At 42.0% G+C, this 23,446-nt stretch overlaps 1 protein-coding gene across 4 annotated transcripts in view; it reads right to left on the reverse strand.

Moving 5' to 3' along the window:
- Positions 1-23,446, reverse strand: part of ANKRD12 (ankyrin repeat domain 12) — a 55,590-nt gene extending 32,144 nt beyond the window's left edge. The window contains exons 1-4 of one of the 4 annotated variants that reach the window (XM_048507461.1): positions 23,376-23,446; positions 11,785-11,880; positions 8,557-8,693; positions 3,846-3,993 (exon numbers count right to left, since the gene is read on the reverse strand). In XM_048507461.1, coding sequence (XP_048363418.1) covers positions 3,846-3,993; positions 8,557-8,643 — 235 coding nt within the window. In that variant the 5' untranslated portion in view covers positions 8,644-8,693; positions 11,785-11,880; positions 23,376-23,446. Of the gene's footprint in view, positions 1-3,845; positions 3,994-8,556; positions 8,694-11,784; positions 11,881-22,777; positions 22,918-23,375 lie in introns of those variants that run through there. The other 3 variants (XM_048507460.1, XM_048507464.1, XM_048507462.1) reach the window with 3 other exon arrangements.

Consider the following 23,446-nt stretch of genomic DNA (forward strand, 5'->3'; position numbering starts at 1 on the left):
AGGCGAGCCTAGATGTGTGTGTGTGTGTGGGGGGGGGTGATTTCCCCTTTCCACATCTAGGCTGGCCTGGGCTGCTGGACTTGATGTGTGTGCACCTCAGCAAGCAGGGAGGACTTGGCTGACGGGCTTGGGGCCTGTGCTCCAGGTGATTGCTGCCCAGGGGTGGGGCAAAGGTGGAAGAGATGCTAGAGAGGCACAGAGCGGCGCATGTGGGACTTGCTGGAGGCTATAGCAGGCTGGCCCCTGCTCAAGGGGGTTATTCAGGTTAAATTGCCGCATTGGCACTTTGTAATAAATAAGTGGATTTTGGGTTGCAGTTTGGACACTCAGTCTCGAAAAGGTTCGCCATCACTGCCCTATTCTGTATTGTCCTAAACCTCCCTACTACTTCAACAATTACTGACAGTATGCAGAAAAAGACAAAGTGGATTGTGAAGAGCTACAGGAGGGGAGTGGGCTACAATGTGGCAAATGAAGTTCAGTGTTGGCAAATGTAAGATGATTCAGACTGGAACAAAAATAATCCTAACTTTAAATATGTGTTGATGGGCTTTGAATTGGCTGAGACCAAGAATGCAAAGATCGTGGGGTTATAGCAGATGGCTCAATAAAAGTGCCAACTCAGAGTATGACAGTGGTGAAAAAGGCAAACTCCATGCTAGGAATTACTAGGAAACAATAAAACACCCAATATTGTTATGCCCTTGTATAAAACCACAGTGCAATCTCATTTAGAATACAGCATCTATTTCTGGTGACTATCTCAAAAAGGATACTGCAAAGTTGGAAAAAGGCTGGAGCACCTTTCCTATAAGCAAAAGCTCAAGAGTTTAGGACCTTTTAGTTTAAAAAAAGATCGCTTGGGGGACCCATGAAAGTATTTATAAAATGATTTATTGTAGGAAGGGATTTTTTCTTCTCCTTCCCATAACACTAGAACTCGGGCAGCTGATGGGCCATATGGGTAAGACAGTTAAAAGAAAATACGTCTTTACTCAATGAGTAATAATTTTAGCACTATTGCAGAGGGGCAGTGAGTTATAGCAGATGTGACAAGCTATGCTGAGAGCCAATAAAAGGCTGCTGCATAACATGCATGGAAAGAAAAAGCCAGACAAAAGTTCAAGGAAAGTACACAGAGAGCTTCCAGGCGTGGAAGCTCTGTTGCTAATATACATACTTCTATATTCTATAATGACAGCAACAATGTAAACAATATGGAGAATCACTGCTGTTGGAAGCTTTGCTGTTCGCTACTATCTTGTAACTGATACTGTCCTTCTGCCTTGACTTTCCAAAAGGGACAGAGTCCAGGATGGATTCCAGCCAACAGGTCTATTTATTTTTTAGAAAACTTTGAAGCCATACCAGAGGGCAGTAATCCCTAATTTTCCCCCGGAAAAAAAATGGAAATTTGCAGAAAAATGAATATATACAATACTGATTATCAGGCCTAAAATTCTGTATTATTCATAACTCAGCACATAAATGAAGTTGTATTTGGAATATTAACTATATCTAAAATTGTAAATGCAATTTTGATTGCAGAAAACTAAGGCAAATAAATTTAAATACTAGACAAAGAGAATAAGCTACAGAAGATAGCACTGCATACCATCTACCACAGGTATCTTGGTATACAGTGCAGGTATCTTAGCTTTTGCTGTATGAGGGGAAGCAAAAAGAAAAGAGAGAGAGAAATGACAGTTTTTTTAGCTAGAGAAGATAGTGTGTTATTTGGCCAGGAACAGCCACATACATATTATAATGAACAATTCAAGAGGGCATTATTATCCACATTATGGCATATTTAACCATGGACAGTTACTTACAAAAAAACAATAAAAATAAAACATCTTGTAAACGTTGCATTGGCCTACAGCATACACAGCAATTACCAACATCTAACAAGAGTAAGCTGTTTCACATAAAAAATCATCATACTATATTATACATTTGGGGGTAGGGGTGGTAAAATCTTGTCTTAAAAAGCATTCCATTCATTCCAACAGAGAAAATATTTCATGGGGAGCTGTTTTTTTTCCCAGTGCTCCCACAAATTTCCAGTTCTTTCTCTAGGAAAAAAAATCTGAGAAAGTCCTTCGAAAGAAATTATTTTCCTTTTTCCCTCTGCATTTTTTCATAGTCCTTCACAGCTCTAACAGGGAACATGACCAACAACTGCAGTGACCAGTGTGTATGCAGATACTTTTTGTGAGACTAAAACTATTGCTTTAGTCAGATTTCTTAACAGACCCTTAACTGACACTACAATTAACCACATTTTAGAAAAGCAGAGATAGGGACAGCGCTGTCCGTGATTATGCAGTCTGTCAGTAGCTTAGAATGGCACAAGAGCATTTCAAGGGACAAAGGCGTCAGCAGTCACTTCAATCTACCTTGTTTTGAATATCTATGCCTGATGATGTGCAGTACGTATATGGACTGTGTCTGAGCTATATCTTTGTATTAGAGTGGCTGTATGCATAGGAATCTGTTCTCACTTTCACCTGTTTATTAACTTTAGCTGCTTTTAGCACACTGAGACAAGATGGAGAATTCATTCAATGTTTATAGAGGTATGCTTTTGCAAATTGTCAGGTTGCATACTCCCCCAATTGCTGCTAGTTTTATAAGCCACACATAGGGGTGGGGAGAATTTAGCATAATAGTTTCTTGGATAAATTTAGCACAATGGTTTCTTGGATAAGAGGTGGAAATGATCACTTTTGAAGCAGGGGGTCAGTACATGGGCTGATCAAAATAGCTGATGTGTGGGGCTGCCAAGCAACATGAGTAGCCCATCCCAGGAAACTATTTTCCATGGTACAGACATCAACTGTGATCGGGACTCCATTCTAGGGCTGACTGATTGATATCCCTAAGTGATGCTCAGGCTCATTCCACACATGCAGAATAATGCACTTTCAAACTGCTTTCAGTGCTCTTTGAAGCTGTGCGGAATAGCAAAATCCACTTGCAAACAGTTGTGAAAGTGGTTTGAAAATGCATTATTTTGCGTGTGTGGAAGGGGCCTAAGTGTGGAGATCTTGGGCCTTCCTGGCAGTTCTCCTTGTCCTGTTATACATGGCTGATGAAAACACCAGGGTTGCTGAGGAATTCATAATGACCTTTTCCTGTGTGCCCAGCTGGCTATGTGGTCAGAGGATGGCACCCAACCATGTGAGATGTTTTTTGTCTAACCTCTTCCTTTTGTTTTGCTGCTAAATAAACTTGTTGTTGGCCAAAAGGTATGTTTTGCCTTCTTGCCAACCCTCAGTGGGATTGGAACACATGGACCTTGCTTGTCACAGTGTCAAGGATTTCTCTATGAAAATCAACAGGATTCAGAAGTGCTTAAATCTGATGAAAGATATTTACACTACAGCAAGTTGTGTCAAAATCTCTACCCGCAGGCTTCAATTGTTAGGTTTTCCTCATTCATTTTGCTCATCATAGGTCATACATGGGCATCAGTAAGATAAAACTAATTTAGATGCTTCATTTAAGAACAGTAACTTCGATTCTCAAAGGATAAACATCAAATGGACACAAATGGATCAACCAATATTGGAAAAACACCAGAATGAATAGATAAGGGGATCAATATGCCTAATAAAGGTCTTTGTATTGTATTGCATTGATAAGAGGATCTATGCAGCATGAACTGTCATAACATGTACTTTTTAAAAATTTGATTTCAGCCCCATCAGATTGCTGGACTGGTGACAAACAAACAGGATAGGAGCAAGCACTACACCCTCATTACAACTTTTGTGATAGGTTTCATTAACAAACTTGTCATCACCAGGATGCATCAAAGACAAAAATAAAGACCATCCTACCTGTGTCTGAATTTCGATCTTCATTTCTGGATGGACTAACATTAAACTGAAGTTTACGTTTCATGGAAGACTTTTCTTTCATTTCCTTTCCCACATCACTCCTATCCAATTTTGCAGTTTTACTGTAGGAGGCAATCTTGTCCTTGCTCTGATATAGATAGAATAATTTAAGTGTCATTTTTATAAAAGGACTACTAACAATTATAAATCTTACAAAAAGAAAAATTATTTAAAAAACTAAACAAACCAATCACAAAATAACTTTCACAGATCACATCAACTTAAGACAGCTAGACTTTATCAGATATAGTATAAAATAAAGAATAATAATGAAATACTAAAGAATCTGCCATCCTCTCATGCTGTTTTCACTAGTTAAGAAATAAAGCTAATAAAATAGAGACCAATAATGCTGAAAACTATTTAACATCACATTTCTATATTAAGGAAAGATATTAAACACAAGACACACAGACAATTCAAACATAAATATTTCACTGAACTCAGAAATAAAAATTAGCAAGTGGCTCAATCCCAACCACCACAAATGTAATCTTCAGGCATATCAGACTAAAGAAACAGGACCTTTGTAGCTATGTCTGAGTGTGTACGTACACACATATGTAAATTTTAATATCTCTCTTGCATACACACATATAATCTTTGCTGTTAAAATATTGTGGTAACTTTTCAATGTTGATCTCAATTGCAGCTTCCATGGTTTGGGATGATTGTAAATATTAAAATTATGATTACAGTAAATGTTCTGTTTCTATCTGAAAATGTCCATAAAGTCCCAAGTCTTACAAACTTGGCAAGAGACTGCATTCAGATTTATCTAGCCTAAAAAGGCCTAGAGTATCTTTGCATATTGCCAAACAGAAGAAAAAACATGAAGGTGGGATACAATCTTCTAATTTGAAGATATATCACCAAACAATTAAATTAAAATCACTGTTGAAAATGGTTACACAACTGAAATATGCCTTACTATGTGTTAAACAGTGTTACAACTCCACCGATGTAATTAAAATTTTTTGGCAGAAGACACTGAAATAATTATTTTTATCAATTTCTTAACTACATTACCAGATCATAAAGTATCCTAACATTTTATGCAACAGCACTTCACCAACCTATCAAAAATTTTTTCCAGTGTCAATACTTAGATTTTCTTAGCTTTAACACATTGAATTACATTAAATATTTCCATATATTGTTAGTTACATGCTAATCAAGAATAAATTCAGTTTAATCAAATGAAATATTATTATTATTATTATTATTATTATTATTATTATTATTATTATTATTATTATTATTTTATTAGACTTATAGGCCGCCTTATCCCCGGAGGGCTCAATATTATTGTTGTTGTTGTTGAGATATATTCCCTGCTCTATAAAACAGTCTCAGAGCAGGTTGCAATAAAAGATATAATACAACCATATACAATAAGACAACAAAACCACTATAAAACCAATCCTAAATCCATAAAACATTATAAATTCTAAAACTCTTACCCCAACTACCTCAAGAGTGAAAGTAGTGTACAGGACACCATGACAAAAGAGGAGCCTGGCGGGCCTCTGGTGGAAGGGCATGCTACAGTGCAGGGGCCAATATTGAGAAGGTATTCATTCCACCCACTCCCCTCACCTCCAAAAGGAATGGGACAGTTAGGTGGGTCTCCCCCTCCGACCTCAGTGCCCAGGCAAAAATTTATGGGCAGATGTGCTCTCTCAAGTAGTCAGGATCAAAACTGTTTAGGACTTTATAGGTTAGTACCAGCACACTGAATTGGGCCTCGTAGTGCATTGGAAGCCAGTGCAGACGCCTCAAAATTGGGGTGATGTGGTCCCAGTTTAGGCACCAGTCAGAGGACAAGTCGTTGTATTCTGTACTAGTTCAAGCTTCTACCATTCTCAAAGGCAGCCCCACATATTGCATGTTACAATAATCCAGTCTGGTGGATACCAAAACTGGGATGACTGTGGTCAGGTTAAAGCAGAGTTGGTGCACCAGCCAGAGATGTTGATGGGCCCTCCTGATCGTTGCTGCCACCTGGGTTTCAGATACAGAGTCCCATCCAGGAGGATCCCAGGATCCTGCACCCAGTCTTGCTGGGGTAGAATCACCCTTCCAGTACTGGTTGTTCCTCAATTCCCAGATTCAGGAGCCTGGCACACAGAGCATTTCCATCTTGTCAGGATTCAATTTCAATATAGCATGTGTCTGTGAGGAGCTCCACTGATATAATTACCCTGGTATAAATTTTTAACATGTGTCAATGAAATAATAACACATCTTCCAATTTATCCATTGTCATATTTTGTATTTAATCAGGCATTTACAAGTGCAAATACAATTTCAGCTAGGATGGGGGGGGAGAAGGCTGAAGGGTGTAACTGTGAATAGACAATTCATTTTATTTATAAATGTGAGATAAAAATTGGAAATCTAAATTTGTGCCAGTGCCAGTATGGTTATGCACTTATACTGTTGACAGGGTATATTTACTAAGGATGGCACCCAGGGCAAGCACTTTCTAGCTCTCAGCTGTGTGCTACACCATGTGGGAGGGCACAGTTCAAGGTTGGGATTACCTGGCTCCGGCTTTAAACTGCGGCTCCACCAGCTGTGTGCTACACCATGTGGGAGGGCACAGTTCAAGGTTGGGATTACCTGGCTCCGGCTTTAAACTGCGGCTCCACCTCTGAAGCCTGCTATTTAAAGCTAGACCCAGCCATGTTGAGCCCATTCTTGAACTGTGGACTCTGCCCTGGACAAGTTCAGCTTCATACTGCTAGCTCCACCTCTGAGGTGGAGCCAGCAGTATAAAGCTGGATCTAGCTGGGCTGAGCCTGCAGTTCAAGGCCAGCTTCTACCTGGCCAGGTCCAGCTTTACACTACAGGCTTAAAGAGTCTGACACAGACTTCCAAGAATCCAGGGAAATGTGAACAGTGCCAAGAGTCCACCAAGCCCTGCTCAGCCTGGCCTGGGTAGGCTGGCAAGAGTGTTCCTCCATCTGATCCTGGGGAATGGGTGCTTTGGCTGCAGCTGTCAGTGCTCCTCTGCTGCTTTCTAAAGCAGTCTGGAGGGAGGAGATATTTCAATCATCTTTTTCCTATACAGTCACCTTTACAACCAACTGATGACTACTCTGTATAGGGGATGGCCAACTTCTTTGGCGTATATAGAAGGGTGACAACATAATGCCACTATTATGCCACTTAGAAATATTTCTAATTTATTTCTGCAAGGGATACTAGCCAGATTAGAAGGGTGCCCGCACTGCCTTTTCCTAATTAGCGTTGCTTCTCAATAAACTGTTCACTCAGAGTTAAATGAGAAGATACCAAAGATCTCGGGATTATTGTTTTACAGTTAAAGCTAGCAACCCTGTGATCAGGTTTTATCAGTTTTAGATCATTTATTGGTGAGATTCCACTATAATCAAATTGGCTCAATAAACTCCTCAGAACAGGAACCAGACTTTTTGAACCAAATATTCTTCTATATAAACAAATGCTATCTTAAACTAGGCTTGAGGGAAGGCAGTCCTGCTCTCTGGAAGGAAAGGGGAAGGGAACATTTGGGAACCAGTTTTGGCTGACAAGTATAGTAGAAATATAAATAATACAATTTTTTCCCTTCAAACTATATTGTAATTTAGGGCCCCAACTAGCTGAGGTTAGTTATGATCAAGTTCAACTGGAAGAAAGAGAATTTAAATTAGACACCACTATTTGCTTGGGATTAGCCACAGCACATTCTGGCTGGGCCTTGGCTTACTGAATTGTAAGTTAACACTGCTGGGTATCTCCAAAAAAGTCATTCATGGTAATATGCAAACATATTTAAACATACTCAAATGTAAATGATTAAATAAATCAACATCCTTTCATACATTAATATCCCTTTCTAAAACATCATACAGAAGTCCACCTGGAAGCCTGTCAGGTGAGGGTTTTCATAAAGACTTCAAATACAAGAGACACATAAAGGAACAGACCATTTTTAATATGGTAAGCGGAATTCTACTAAAAAGGTCAAGGGCTTTCAATATAAAGCTTTCAATATAAAATCTTACTAAACATACTATAAAAATTAATGTTGCAGAAATCTCTACTGCAAAAATATGCAAAATTCCCTGAAATCAGAGATACAATTATCACTTAACATGCCTTCATCACAGTAACACTTTCAAACAAAATAATGCTGTCAGTTATAATACATGATACATAGTAATGTTATAAGGCTTAATATCCCCACCAGAATAGAATGAGAAAAGTTATACTAGGTTAGAACCATTTTACTTTAAGCCCCTCCTGCAACTCTTTATAGCAGCGGTTCTCAACCTGTGGGTCGCGACCCCTTTGGGGGTCAAACGACGCTTTCTCAGGGATCGCCTAAGACTCTGCATCAGTGTTCTCCATCTGTAAAATGGATAAATGTTAGGGTTGGGGGTCACCACAACATGAGGAACTATATTAAAGGGTCACGGCATTAGGAAGGTTGAGAACCACTGCTTTATAGCATAGTTACACCATAACTTTATATTCTATATAATTCCTCTGGGCTCAAATATTATAGCATAGTAATATCATAATTTTATATTCCATATAATTCCATTTGGCTCTTATATGTTATATGCTTTAATGGATTAGCTGGTTTTCAATATAATCTTAATCATATTTCGTTTTATACCTTTCTTCCAGTTGGCTTCTCCACCATGGTGCTATCACTGTCAGAATTTTGAATCTGAACTGTTTTTGCTGACCCAAATCTGGGCATTTTATAGTCCTTTGCTAACTTTATCTTGCATCAGTGTGTTCATTATGTATCTGTCAAAAAGAAAGAAAGAAAATAACTGCACAAGTTTTAACTGCATACATGAAATTATTAAAGTACATACATAACATGTAAAAACAAAATATTTTCCCAATGTGATTAATCAGCTCAGTTATAATATTTCAAGATGGCAAGCAATCAGAACTTAATATTGCCAATATTTTTATTTCATTATCTAGTATCTTTGTTGATAGAAAGCAAATCAGTGACAGGGATCAAGTTTTGAAACATGTACACAGCTTCTATCTTCCTATTTGATCAATTTCAAAGAACAGATTTTGCTGATTTCCCAAAAATCATTGACAATGACATTGTAGACATCTGTTACAAATGTTTCTGTTAATAGAGAAAATTTAAAATCAAGCTTCCTCTTACCTAAAGAAAATCTCACTGGGTTCTGTATTTGGGTCATACTAGAGCAGGGGTAGGCCCCCTGTACTAGAGTAACAGAACAGAAGGGAACACTGGAGGTTTACTGTGAAAGTTGATGCACTAGGAGGTAGGAGGTAACGAAGGTAATGAAGGTAGCTAGGAGGTAACGAAGACAGAATGAGGGATTCCCACCATTTTGTCAAGGAGGCAGGTCTTAACTTCAAATTTCCCAATAAGTTTGGCCGGAAGTTTCCGCAAGAGCTGACAAGCTAAAAGTAATTGCCTAGATTGAAACGCGAACTACTAGCGGGTTACACAGGGTTATCTAAAGGGTAAATCCTCCACATGTTGCAGGATAGCAAATAAGGCCAGCATGAGGTGCTACTTCTTCATTTTTTGCCTAAGTCTGCTTGCAGGAAACAACACACTTGCTGAGCTCGAAGTTTGAAAGCATGCAGCTTCCTTCTCTGACAGCAACATGTGTAGGCTTACTAGGTAAGATCACAGATTCTGGATGTGGATTATTTCCTTCAAGAAAACACAGTTTGGGTTACCTGAACTGAATACTCTAACCCTGTGGTTCCCAAACTTTTTCAGGCTGCTGCCCCCTCTGCTCCTAGGCCACATCCCTAGTGCCCCTCCTACACATATGTACGCACAGTGGTAAAGCTAAAGAGCTGGGGGGTGGGGGTAGAGCTCCAGGTTTCACTTTATAGGGGAGGACAGCAGGGCAGCCCTCCCTCTTGCAACAGCACCTTGCTCCAAACTCACTGGGGTTTGGGCAGGGGCACAGTTGAGGGCTGGCAAGGGGGCTCGCTCCATTCCCAAACTTCACGTGGAGATTGGGAGCAGGGCCAACTTGGGTCACCCCCCATCTCCACATGGAGGTCAGGAGTGGGACCAGCAAGCTTGCCCCAATCACCAAGAGGGGGTCAGGAGTGCCAAGGGCCCATTTAAACCTGATCAGACTGAGCTCAGCTTCTGTATAGCCTCTAGCTTTATACTGTTGGCTCCGCCCCGAAGCTCCACCTCTGGTCAAATGGAGCTTGGGAATGGAGCCAACAGTATAAAGCTGGAGACAGTGAGCTCAGAGGCTCAGTTCAATCCTGTCCTCAGAGAGGCTAAGGTCGAGCTTTAAACTGCAGGATTAAAGCCTGGAGTTTAAAGCTGGACCGGGCTACCTGAAGCCAGCATCAAATGGGCCCTCCCCATTCCCATTTTCCACTAGGGATATCAGTTTTCAGCATTTGGAAACATCCTCCTTCGTCTTATTAGGATTTTCAGACAGTCCCAAGCCTGTGATAGCTTTGGCTATAAAACCCTGATAATTATCCAGATTAAAGAGGTTGCTCTAGTCCAGTTATTAACTCCTCATAAGTTTTTGCCTCTTCTCTATTTGAGGAGTGTAGTCTGAGACCTCTGGTTCCAGGCTATGACAATCTACCAGAATAAAGGCACTTTCTTTTGTGCAGCCCTTGCTGACCAACTTCTGTGCCAACTGCCCAGCTGAGCTCCAGGGGCTGTACTGCTGCCAGAATTTCCTGCTTGAAGGAGGGAGGGAATGGTTGGGAAGCTCTAATTCTCCAATTGCCCATGCTGGCAGGGGCTGATGGGAATTGTAGTTCATGAACATCTGGAGAGCCGCAGGTTGCAGACCTCTGTTCTACAGGAGCATAAATTCTTCACCAATTGCTCTTCTTAATCAACCTTCCACTGAGGAGGAGGGTCTTAGGAGAGGTCGTAGTTTGTGTACCTATAGCATCTCTGGAAGACGTCCTAGATCATTCTAGGGCAGCCTCCCATGGCCATTCCAGTGTTTCCACACTATCCACTGTAGTGAAGAGTTTTCTGTGCAAATTCTTCCTACCTGTACACTCTGTGCTGATTCTCAGCCTCTGAGCTTGTACTCCTTACCTCTAGCCTAGGTTCTATACATGAGATTCTTAAAGGCTATTACATTGGTTATAATGGGGATCTGCTTTCTTAGCAGAGATCCATCACAGGCAGCCTCTTGGAGACAGTATTAGCTGGAGCAGGCTGCAGGTAGAGGGTTTTTTTTTTTAAGGTAAAGATTAGGAACAACTAAAGCAGAAGTGAAGAAAAGTGAAAAAGATGTAATGGGAAGACAGTCTTGAGAGGGGATGTCTTAAGTAGCAGCTCTAAATAATCACGCACTCCTTCATCCTAGGCAGGAAATGAACTAAGGATTAGTTCAAGGGCCCCAAATGTGGGTGTCTGTCTGTGGATGCTATGACACCAGCTGACACTTTTCTGGCACCTGCCAAGTGTTATTAGGAAGTGGGTGGGGCCAGATAGGTCTTTTGCCAGCAAGGCTTCTGGTAGGCTATGAAAATATTTTAAATGTTGTTTTGGAAGCAGCTGCAACCAGGATCTACACTGCATTACTGAAGTTAAGTGAATTGAAATTGTAACCTTTAATGGCATTGAAACTGAAGTTAAGTTGTGGCAATCATTTTGTGGTTGACTCCACCTCCTGCAGCAGCCATTTTGTTGCTGTACCCACCATGCCAAGTGCCACAAAAAGGTTGAGGCCCCCAAGATTAGAATGGCCTCCACCAATAGAAACAGGAAGTCTGAGATTAAGAACTGCCTCCTTGACAAAATGGTAGGAATTCCCCATACTGAAGTACCGTCTCCCTTAGAGAGTGAAGAACTGAACAGCAACAGCAAGAACAGAGGAAGATGTATTACCTAAAGTAGAATTGTAACAATCTGTTCCAGCCTGTCAGCAGTATACAAATTTTAGGTCAGTTAATCTTCAAGAGTCGTGAAACAGCCAAAACATACCTAAAAAGAAATTACAATTACTTAGACAAGTGAACTAATAAAGAACTAGGCTCAGGTAGCTTGGCACATGTAGGACCTATCATTAGATCTGCCAATATATATAATGCCAGCTACTGGAACCCAAAAGAATATAGATCACAGGCATAACATTTATTTCACAAATTCAAATCTCTGTTAAATGATGCATTTATTAGAGATGAGCATGATAACAACAGGCAGATCCTTTTATGACTACTGGGCAGACCAGTACTGAAAGAGTGCTATTACTTGCAGTTGCTACATTATGGACATGCTAGTTTTATGTTCAAGTAATGCAATTGCAATCCTATGCACATATAACAGCAAAGTAGAGACACAGCACAACCAAAAGATGCTGAAACATACAAACAATATCCCTGATCACCAGTAGAATCCCACTTTACCAATGAATGAAAGGCACCAATCAACCTATAGCACAGGTGGCATCACATTATATCATCATAACCAGGGCACCAAAAAAAATCATGTAACCACAAATACCATAGTATTCTCCCTTAACTATTCAGTGGTAGTAAAATAAGGCCAACTAATTACACCAGCAGAAAGATACTACAGGACTCCCTATAGCCAGAAGCTCCTATGAGATGAGCAATATGCTTTTCCTTTTTTAGTATTCACTTTGATAGCGTGCTGTTACAAAATCTTCCCTTCCCTTGGTGTTAAGCTGCTGTTGTCCTCCTCACTTGAACAGTAAGTGTGCTGTCTGGGCATGTGCAGACAATGCTTTTTTAAAAAACAGGGGGATTTAAGCCCCCCAATTCTGTTTAATTTTCAGACTTTTCTGCAGACTTAGGGGGGCCTCAAATCTGCAGAAAAACCAGTTAGGATCAGTCTTCCACCAGTCTGAGGTTTTAAGTATCTGCAGGAAGGGGGCATACCTCAGAATTAGAAGTATAGATAGGTGCCACTGCAATCTGTGTATCCCTATGTTGGGTTATGTTTCTGGGCCCAAAAATAAATATAAAAGATAGCAATTAAATCAAGAAAATTCAATTTCTTCAGAAAGTAAGAATGAAGAAACACAGGAAGAGATACCCCAGAATAAGAGCTTCACATGCAAAATTCACTGGACTTATTTTTAAGTGACTTTCCAGAGTACCCTCTGGTTCCTCTCATGTTGATGATGCATTGGACAGATTTCTTACGTTAGATCGTTACATTGCATAAAACATACTCAGTTCAGGAACAAGAGTACAACAATTCTCAAAATGACACCTCAGATCTGTGATACACTGAGCTATTTATGAAAATATATTGTTTTGTTGAAAACTCCTGAGTGGTCTAGGAGAAGTTAGGAAGTCACACTCTTATCACTCCACCATAAGTTATTGTGTGGAGCAGGCATCTTCAGTACACTGGTGGTTTTAACAACAACAACAACAACAACAACACAACAATATATTTTCATAAATAGTATTAACATAATATTTCTATATATCCTTGCATGTGTACAAAACCCAAACAGAAATCTGTTTTAAGTAGACACAAGTCTGCAATGTGTACAAGCTATACAATCAAAGGTTATGGATTATGTTCCCAGGTTGCATAAAGGAACAGTTGAAAGCCAATACGCTTTAATTGTTGTTGCTAGTATGCATGCTTGTTCAGGAAATGTATTAATTTCAAAGTAGAAATTTAATATGTCACTGATCTAAAACGGCCCCTTTCCTTAGTGATTTAAATGATAATTTAACTCAGTGTTCAAAGTCCACCCTGCTGAAGGCAGAACTCAAGAAGCTGACATAATTATTTACAAGGCCAGTAATTTATCTCTGATTTAACCTTATGATTTCCTCCAAAACAAGTAGATATACATGAATATTCCTAATATGTGAAAAAGACAGAAAAGATAGCAAAAATAAGACATCCTTGCACTTATCTGCACAATTCTATTTGGTTCTTTGGTAAGTGCTTCCATGCCAGTGAGATGAACCCAAGGTTTTCTGTACCAGGAGGACTAAAACCAATTATTTCTCTGTGCCTTCTCCTCCAAGCAAAGACAGGCAGAGACAAAAAGTCCAAAAAGTTGCAAAAGGCAGGCCACCTACTCTTTCACAGATTTTATTTCTAATTTATCCTAGTTTTTACAGGATGAGATGAGGAATTTTACATCTGCATGGAAAGGCAACATTATATTTAACCTAGAAATTAGATCTTCAACTTGAACAGTTAAACAGATCAAGATTTTTTTTTTAATGTGCATTAATATACCTCGCAACTGACTCTACCAAGCCAGTTTATCTGCCTGTTTCATGACCCCACTTGTGTGATGTTGGCCACTGGGCTGGACCTTGTCACATGGTGGGGGGGGGGGCATGTGACTGTGTGTAATGTACTCTTATTTTAAAAGGATCTGCTCCCATAAATATTAATTAGTATTTAATTCTGAGAGTTTCTGACATTGGTAATTAAAGCTTTATAAACATTCTGATCTCCCAGTTAATTAAGATTATTTCTCCTTTTTTCCTGGACTACCTATACTATCTTTATGCAGATTAGGGATGTAATTAAATGGCTAATTTGGAACATTTTTATGCTCTCTCTTGAGGAAAACCTGCTTGAAGAGGCTTACAAAATAAATGATAATGATTAAATGATAAAGATTCATTTACTGTTTATACAGTACTGTAAATGTAGAGGCTTTTTCCAACACTTAGAAAACTGGCAAGTGTTACCTGAGTATTCCAGAACCATCTAGGCGTGTAGAATGTGCATCTTTAAGTACTGGCATTACTATTGTACAAGACTGACAGAAAACAGGTTACAAAAGAATACTGCCACATTCACAGGCAGTAAATCTCTGAATGTCATTACTACAAGGCAACATTAGTGGATGGCCTTGGCCTCTATGCCCTGTTTGCCAATCTTCTACGGCAGCTGTGATGGGTTGAACTAGCTAGACCACAGCTCTGATCTAGCAGGGTTGCTCTTATGTTCTGAACATTGCATAAAACACCCTTGATTGGTTTAACAGTTATATTTTTCATGCTTTAAAATATGAAGTGTTGTGTATCTTAGATATTAGACAAAAACACTTCAGGAGTATTTATTTCTCTCATATACGCATATGGGGATTATGATCCAGAGCCTTTGGCAAGTGACACAGCTAAAGACAAAAACATGGCTCAGCTGTAGCTCAACCCACAGTACTTTAACAGTAACGCCATGCATCATGAACAGTTCTTCTCTGATGAAAGCTGGCAATGTTACACTGGCAGTAGTAGCCTTTTTCTTTTGCCAGTATAACACTGCCAATCTTTTGTGACTTGATCACATCATTCTGTAGTGTTGGCAGTGTTTCTGGTAGGTTAGCAAAGTGCTCCCTATAACAGTTGCCAGAGTCCCTCGCACTGGACCCTATGTCTAAACTAAAGTACTTCTCATGAGTGACTTAGGCCTGTTAACAATGCAAATAAGTGTTTCATAGTCTTTCTTAGGTAAGGAAAATTCTACTCGGTAAAGCTTCAAAATCTTTATGAGCACAAGCAAGGAAGACCATGAAAAGGGACCAGAGACACATAAAATTGGTATTTCTTAAAAATGTAAATCTTTTTAAAATCTATTCTCTCTCCCCCACTAGGGACATGTGACAAATTCTTATAGCAGGAACTACTATTTACTAATGTAATTGTTTGGTCTAGATAAGAATGTTCATCCCAACAACAAGCTAAATCTTTTGAATAATCAAAATATTAAAACTGTTAATCTTTACATATCATAAAGATAGGAGTGGGAAACAATTTTTGATCTCCACCCAGTATTTTTCCAATATTCTGCATCTAAACAAAAATTATATCCAAAGCTTGATATTTAGTGTAAGAATATAGTTAGAATATTTTAGAAATGGTGAGGTTGCTTACAAATAGAATACATGCTTATGCCACAGTATAACATGCCACATCTATTCCACCAACACTTTCATTTTTCACATGCCAGGCTCTATAAGCGTCTCTGGGCTCTGTAACCTCACCTCACCTGCCAGCCAGCCCACCCATTGCCTCAGCAGGCTTCTCACTCAACAACGAAGCCACCAGCCTACCTGTAGCACCACCTCCCTTGACTAACATGGCAGTAGGAGCAGCAAACAGTGGCAGGGGGGATGGTGCCTGAGGCAAACTAATGCCCGCCCATTCACTTACCTTAGTTCAGCTGGCTGCAAAGAGCAGCCGGCTGAAAAAGCAGCCTAGCTGGGCTGCTGGCTGAACTAGGGTAAGTGGGGGGAGGGGTAAGGAAGGAACAGGGGCGGGGCGTTCCTCCCCACAGGGCTCCGCCCCCCACATACCTCAGTTTAGCTCACTGCAAAGGGCAGCCGGCTGCAAAAGCAGCCTGGCTGGCCTGCTGCCCAGCCCGCTCTGGGCCACGGGGCCTGGCTGGTGGGCGGGCAGGGGTGTTAGCAGTGGCCTCCGCTGAGCCCGGCTGGTCCAGCAGTGGCTTCCTGGTGAAGCGGGGCGAGGGGGGAGGGTTTGGAGGGCGATTTTCTGCCCCCACATGACCCCAACAGCACACGCCCAGGGCACCCCCGTCTTGTGGTAGCTACGCAACTGACAGCAGGAGTTTTATCTCTTTCCACTTGCCCTCTTACTTTCTACTACTTTCCTGTTTCCCTTCCCTCCTCACCACTCTACTGTTCCCTTCCACTTAAGCCAACTATCTTCAGCACTCTGAGGGGATCAACAATGGTTCAACAACCCTTCTACTGCCTGCAGTTGCTAACTCTCATCCAGTATCTCTCATGTTTGGACAAAAGGGTAACGTTGCTGGGACAGCAGAAGAGTGTGGTCTAACTCTTTTCATAATTTTTATTTCCTCCACAAATCTGCTATGGATAATTTAATTCAAGTTATTTATAGTCTATCTTTCTTACAGAACTCAAGGCGAATTGCATATAGCAAGTCAGTACAATCAACATAATGGGACATCCAGTAACTAATGCATTAAAAATTAGAAGTCTGGAACCACCAGTAAGAAAAAGAAGCGCAGCATGAGAATTAACGTGTCACATTAAGCAATATACAAATTACATAATAGAACCCTAACTTACAATGTGCTATGCACAACAGTACAGACCACGAGTCCCAAACATTTACCCAAGTATGCATGTCAGCTTTATTACCTGAGCTGAAAGCCCTCTTGAATAATTAACTTTTGCATAATTTGCAGAAGGCCAGGAGAACAGGACTTTTCTAACCTCAGGTAGGCCATTCCACAAGGCAAAAGCCACAACAGAGAAAGAATACATATGGGCAACTGCTGATTTTGTCCATGTGCAGGTTGGCACCGGCAGAAGGATTACTGCAGTAGACCACAATGTGGTTCCATCATAAAGGCATCCTTCTGTATTGTCATGTCTACTACAGTACTAATTCCTTTATCAAAATGCCCTCCTGTTTTACAGATTTCCTTTTTTTACAGATTCTATGAAATGGTGGAAGAGAGCCTTTATGACTTTTTCAGGCAGGCAGGCAGGCAGGCTCCTCCACAAGGTACCAACATAGAGACTCCATGGGCAACTGCTGATCTTAACTATTTTGCAAGGTGGCACCATCAGATAGCTTTACTCAAGTGAGAAAAACTGTCACAGTGGAGAATAAGCAAGAGGAATGGTCCTGCAAGTACTTGGGTCCAAGGTCATTAAGATCTTTGTATGTGATAGCCAGTACCTTGAACTGAACCTGGTAGATGATCAATAGGCAATGAAATTACTGCAGAACTGATGTCACATGCATGTACCACTTAGTACCTAACAGCAACCAAACTGTGGTGTTCTGTATCAAATGGAGCTTCAAATTTACTTTAATGACAGATCCATGGAAGTGAATTACAATCTATGCCCTATTGCTAAAAAGATTATTGCAGAGCTGCAGAAAGCGCAGACAAATGGAACCAACAAGATTAAAGGACTCCTATGAAAAAAACCCTACAGAGTCTAGAGCAGGGGTCCCCAAACCTTTTGAGCATGCAGCCATATTTAGAATTTTCACACATCATGGTGGACACCACAACAAAAGGGCTGCCACATAATGGCTGGCATGCAATGGTTGTCACAGAAGGTGGAGCCAGCCAAACTTCAGTAACACAGGGTAAATCATCCTACTATATTGGTAGCTCCTACCAAGGCAACATTTTTAAAAATCTGCACAATCAAATATCCAATAGTTAATCAGAAGCTTTCTTGGGCAAAAGTGCTGCTTGGCTCTGCCCCGGAAGCGTATCAAGGGGAAATGGCGCCTGGGAGCAACACCTCCTCCGAGCGCCCCGCTGCCCCCCTCCCCAGCAGGCTGGTTCCTGCCATCCCCAGGGCCTGATAAATTATCAATAGGCAGGCCAGGGGCCGGGTGGGCTTGGCAGTGGAAGGTGGCCCAGGCGGGCGCCGTAGCTGCCTGCTGCCGAGCCCTGCCTCCCTGTGGGGGGTGGGGCTTGGTGGCATGCGACTGGGGTGCATGCCATTTTGTTATGTGGGAGGCACCTGGAGCCCCTTGTGACCCAAAAGCGTGTGCGCAGGGACATGGGTGACCCCATGTTCCTAAAGGCTGTATGCCTCTGCCCTACCCACTTCCTAAAAACACTTGGTGGACCCTATGATAGAGGTTCAAAAAATTATGCAAAGGGTACAGAAAGTGGATAAACTTTTTCAAGGTAACCACAGTATACGATCACAAAGTCAAAGGACAATTTTAAAAAAAGAAAATATTAGTTGCTAACAGTCAAATCAGGAGTGGGGGAACAGACCCACCTCTAGAGCCGGCGCAAGGGGCAAATGCACGAGTGGAGGAATGACTTAGCTGGGCAGCTGATGCACAGCACCACAGCACCTGACCCAGAAGCTACCATCCTTCCCTAGGCCTACTGATGCAGAAAGCTGCACCAGTGCGACTAGGGGCATTCTGGGGGTGGGCCACGGGGTAGAGCCGACCTCAGCTTCCACTGTCTACCCAGCCCCTGCACTCTGGTGGAGCCAATATTGGAGAAACACAACATTTTTTGTGGCATATCTCTGTCATCCCTTATGGGGGATTTTTGGTGCCCTATTTTTGTTTTTTTGAGCTCGATCTTGATGGGGTTGTAAGAAAATCAAATTACAAGATACAGAAAGTATAGTATATTTCTAATACAGATAGCAAAATATTAATCCAACTTGAACCTGGTGGATGCCGCCCATGTGGCAGACCCAAAAAACGGTGGATGGACACAATCAATGAAGACCTGCAGGCAAAGAACTTTACCCCAGAAGACACTCAAAATCGTGACCTCTGGAAGAGACAGTTACAAAACTGACCCTGCACATGCAGGAAACCAGTTCAGAAAGAATAAGAAGTAAAATGTCCTGGGAGGTCTAATTCTGAGCCATGACTAATTTTATCACTCTTTGAGAAGAGTAACTTTCGACAATAAAAAAATAAAGATGAAAAGATGCCACAGAAAAGGAACACTTAGTTTAACAGAGCTAGTCCTTTGGGCAAAAATTAGGCTTGGGAAAAGTGTGCTCCTGCAAGTTTATTCCATGGAACAGAATAAAAATAATAAAGAATATATATAACACCTGCTCTGAAACAATTGCACTACTTCCATATTTGCTGAATTTGGGTGCCATTTTTTACCTTTCAAGCTCTTCATGGCTTAAAACCCACATATATACAGAATCCCTGCACAAAACCATGCATAAATGTCACTCCTTGAGTCAACATGTGCTTATGGTTCTACCTGTAGTTCCTCCTACATTCAACAAAGATTTTTCAGTCATGGCACTGATTCATTGGAACAGATTTCTGGAGGTTTAACGTCATAAACATATGAGTGTTTTGTTTTACTCTTATTTTACTTTTCTATATTGGCCACACTGCAATTTAACAGAAAAACAAGATACAAATATTGAGATTAATACATACATTCTACAAACATATTCAGAAGGAACAACAAAACAGGAGAGAAAATGCAGGTCAGTGATAACTACGTACAACTACCGGTTTAGATTCCACCTAAATTTTTAGGCTGTGGGCAGGCAAGGGGTCCTGGATTATCACCAACTCCCTCCAGACAAGGCAGTTCAAAATACCTCTTTGGGAAGGACTCCCAAAACTAGTTTAGAGGAGAAACAGAGGCCTCCCACAGCAAAGGACTGTCAATAACCACCTACCCCTCTTTTCAGAAAGCTAGGCAGGATCTGAACCCCAGATCACAAAAAAAATCAGAATGGTGATCAGAAGCTAAATAAATTAATAACCTATTTAAATAATTTTATGACCCAAGAGATGTTGAAGGGAAGGCCACGGCTCAGTGTTAAGAGCATCAGCTTTTAATGCAACCTATCCCAGCTTCAATCTGCAGCACTTCCTGTTAAAAAAGATCACGTAACAAGTGATGTGAACTTTATTTCCCACACTGCTGCCCAATTAGCCAGTTTGAAGAAACTCTCTTACAACTCTTCATAATCAAGGACAGTGAAAACCACCTTCAGAAAATGAGAATATGTTTGTGTGTAAGTGCCTTCAAGTCGCTTCTGACTTATAACAACCCTAATAATTAATATCCCATAATTGTTAATAGCACTGCTCATGTCTTGCAAACTTGAGAGGTGCTTCCTTTATAGAGTCAATCTGTCCCACGTTGGGTCTTCCTCTTTCCTGCTGCCTTCAATTTTTCCTTGCATTATTGTCTTTTCCACTGCATCTTGTCTCCTCAGAATGTGATTAAAGTATGATAGCTTGCTTAGTAATTTTAGCAAACTTAAATAATCAACTCATTTCCAGATCATATATGAACAAACGAAAATACATCGGTCCCAAGACCTTTCCTTGTGAAATCCCACTGCTCACTGTTTTGCATTGTTAGAACTTTCAGCCAACGGTCAGATGTAGTATAACGCAGCTTCTTGCGTTATGATAGTTAAAGTATCTCTCCGACTTCAGTCTGAGACGTTTCGTCTCCTCTACATAAACCAGATATTACTTTAATTAGGTTTAATTAATCTATCTTAGTAGTGCCTCCCAGCCCCCATTACAACTTTGATAAGATTCAGTGATAGTATTTGATTTCATCCTCAGGAAAGTTTAGGATCAGGAATATATATCCTCTCAAGTCAAACACATTAACAAGCTTGAGAGGTTGGTGATAGTTCTCCTACACTGCCTGGTCAGGTTCACTCGCTTAAACTCGATGGACTGTTTCACTAAAAGGTGTACTTTGACAATGTAAACCAAATGAGCACTCAAGAACCATCTCTAGCGTATAGCAGCAAATAAATATTGGAGGGTTAGACCAGATGATCTCTAAATCCCTTTCAGGATAGCCATGTAGGCCTATATTCTTTTAAGTTCCAGTGTGATTCAATTCCCATTAGGCATACCGTTAGAACATGGGTTTAGAAAATACCAGCTAATGTCTATGGTGTTCAGTATTCTAAGAAGGCAGATATTGAACTCCAAAAAAGAGCCGTTACAACCAAAATTGACATTAAAAAAATGCTGTACTTTACTAAAGTATACTTCTTTGAGTCCCCATCAGGGAGAAAGGCAGGATACAAATTTAGTAAATGCATCCCTTTAGTTGTGAACATAGCTTACTTTAAACGGTACACAAACATTTTATTTACCAGACTTAGAACTTCAGCAAGTTGAATGTGTTGGGCCAGGTTAGGACAGTTGGTTTGGCTAACCTAGGATAAGCCTCTTCTAGATTTCTCACCTGTTACGTGAATGGGAGTCACTGGAGTGATATTAGCAGCAGCACTTCCTCATGCTCCAGAATCGCGGTTGAAAACTTACTGCATTCATTGGTGCTCACTCTCTCTCCCCTCCCTCCAGCCGCCTTTATGGACGCGCGCAAACACACGCCCCACACACACACACACACACACACCCGACTGCCTCTTCCCTTTAGAAAAGGCTGACAATGCTGCAGACCAGAGAACTCGGTGCTATCAGCAATATTATTATTACTGAACACGATTATCCTCCTGCCCATGCTCCCAAAAATATAAGCCTCAGCGAGGGGCGGAGACCACGAGGGAAAACATTACCAGACATAGCTCCACAAGGAGGCAGACGGAGTGACAGCCACGGCAGCCATGGCTCTGGCAACAACAGTGACAGGCTGGGAACGAAGGAGCGGGGACTGCAGAGGGCGAGACCGAGCGCATTCTCGTGACTGACTATTCACACACACACACACACAACGCGAGAAGCTCGGGTTGGGGGCACGGGGGGGGGGAGGTGCGCCAGAAGACCTCCGATGCGCGTCCCACTAAAGGCTTAAAAGGGTTGCAGGACCTCCATTACTAGAAGGCAGCGTAAGAAAAGGGGGTGGGAAGGGAAGGGGGAGTGTTCTCTCCCTTACCCCCCCCGCCCCCAGCACGGTGGGGACAGAACAAACCCAGTCTGTAGCAGCCCTATACAACCCCACAGCCCTGTCACGGGGGTGGGAATACAGCGGGCTACAATACGAGGGTGGGCTTACTCGCGCGCGCGCGCACACACACACAGATGCCTACATACCCCGAGGGGGGAGGCACCGAAAGGGGCGGATACGCGGTCACATCCACCACAGGAAAGGTTGGGAAGGGGAATCACAGCTAATAAAAAGAGGAGGGAATTTGACACGCGCGCCCTGGGCACAAGTAGGGTAAGGGGGACCGACATAATACCCTCAGGTGGATCCGCACAGCGTGCTTATAACGATTGCAACTCGTTACAAATACGATGTGCGGAATACAGTTCAGAGAGGTCCTCCCGCCGCTCCCCTCCTCTCTCCAAGCGGGTGTCATCTGCGTTATCTACCGCGGTCCCCTCCTCCTGCAGCAACGACTCCGGCGGTTGCCTCGCCTTCTCTCAGCGGAAGGGAGGCGGCTCCTCTCGAGACTCACCGTTGAGGAACCCGGGCCGAATCCGTCAGCCGCTCCTCGCGAGCCAGCGGCGTCCAGCCTCAGCGCCTTTCCCACAGCCACGGCAAGAGTCGGGTTTGGCGACTCCCCTCCCCTCGGTCGCTCCCCTTCTCTTCGCCTCCCCTTTCCAGACCGTCAGAATGTCGGTTTGCGACCGTCTCTTCGGATTGGCTGAGGAAGCACGTGACCGCGGACGGCCGCGAGAAACGGGGAGGCACGCGCTACCGTCGTGAGCGTTAAAGGGAGGGGGAAGGGAACAAAACCGTTGCCAACGTCACGACTTCTTTTTTTTTTTTTAGAACCTCTTAGCGGGCCAAATTAGGGGCACTGTTTTTTCTGGTCGCATGCGGATGTAAGGGAGGAAGGAGGAAAAAAAGAATAACGGGACCTGTTGGCGGTTGGGGGCGGAGACGGAAGGCTAGTGCGCAGGCGCCGAGGTTGCTTCGTTCTGTTCTTGGGCGGTGCGGCTGGAACTTTCTGGAAATAGCGGCAACGGAGACCCAGGGTGGTCTTGCAAAGAGAGGTGGGTAGCAGAGAATACAGCGCGGACGTCGCTCCTTCGGGGGGATACGATACTAACCTAGCCATCTTCGCTTTGGAACTACGCATTCCAGTAGTTCTTCTCCTCAGGGGCTTCCTCGCAGTCGTGGC

This window comes from Sphaerodactylus townsendi, linkage group LG09, assembly GCF_021028975.2.
Source record: "Sphaerodactylus townsendi isolate TG3544 linkage group LG09, MPM_Stown_v2.3, whole genome shotgun sequence".
NCBI lineage: Eukaryota > Metazoa > Chordata > Lepidosauria > Squamata > Sphaerodactylidae > Sphaerodactylus > Sphaerodactylus townsendi.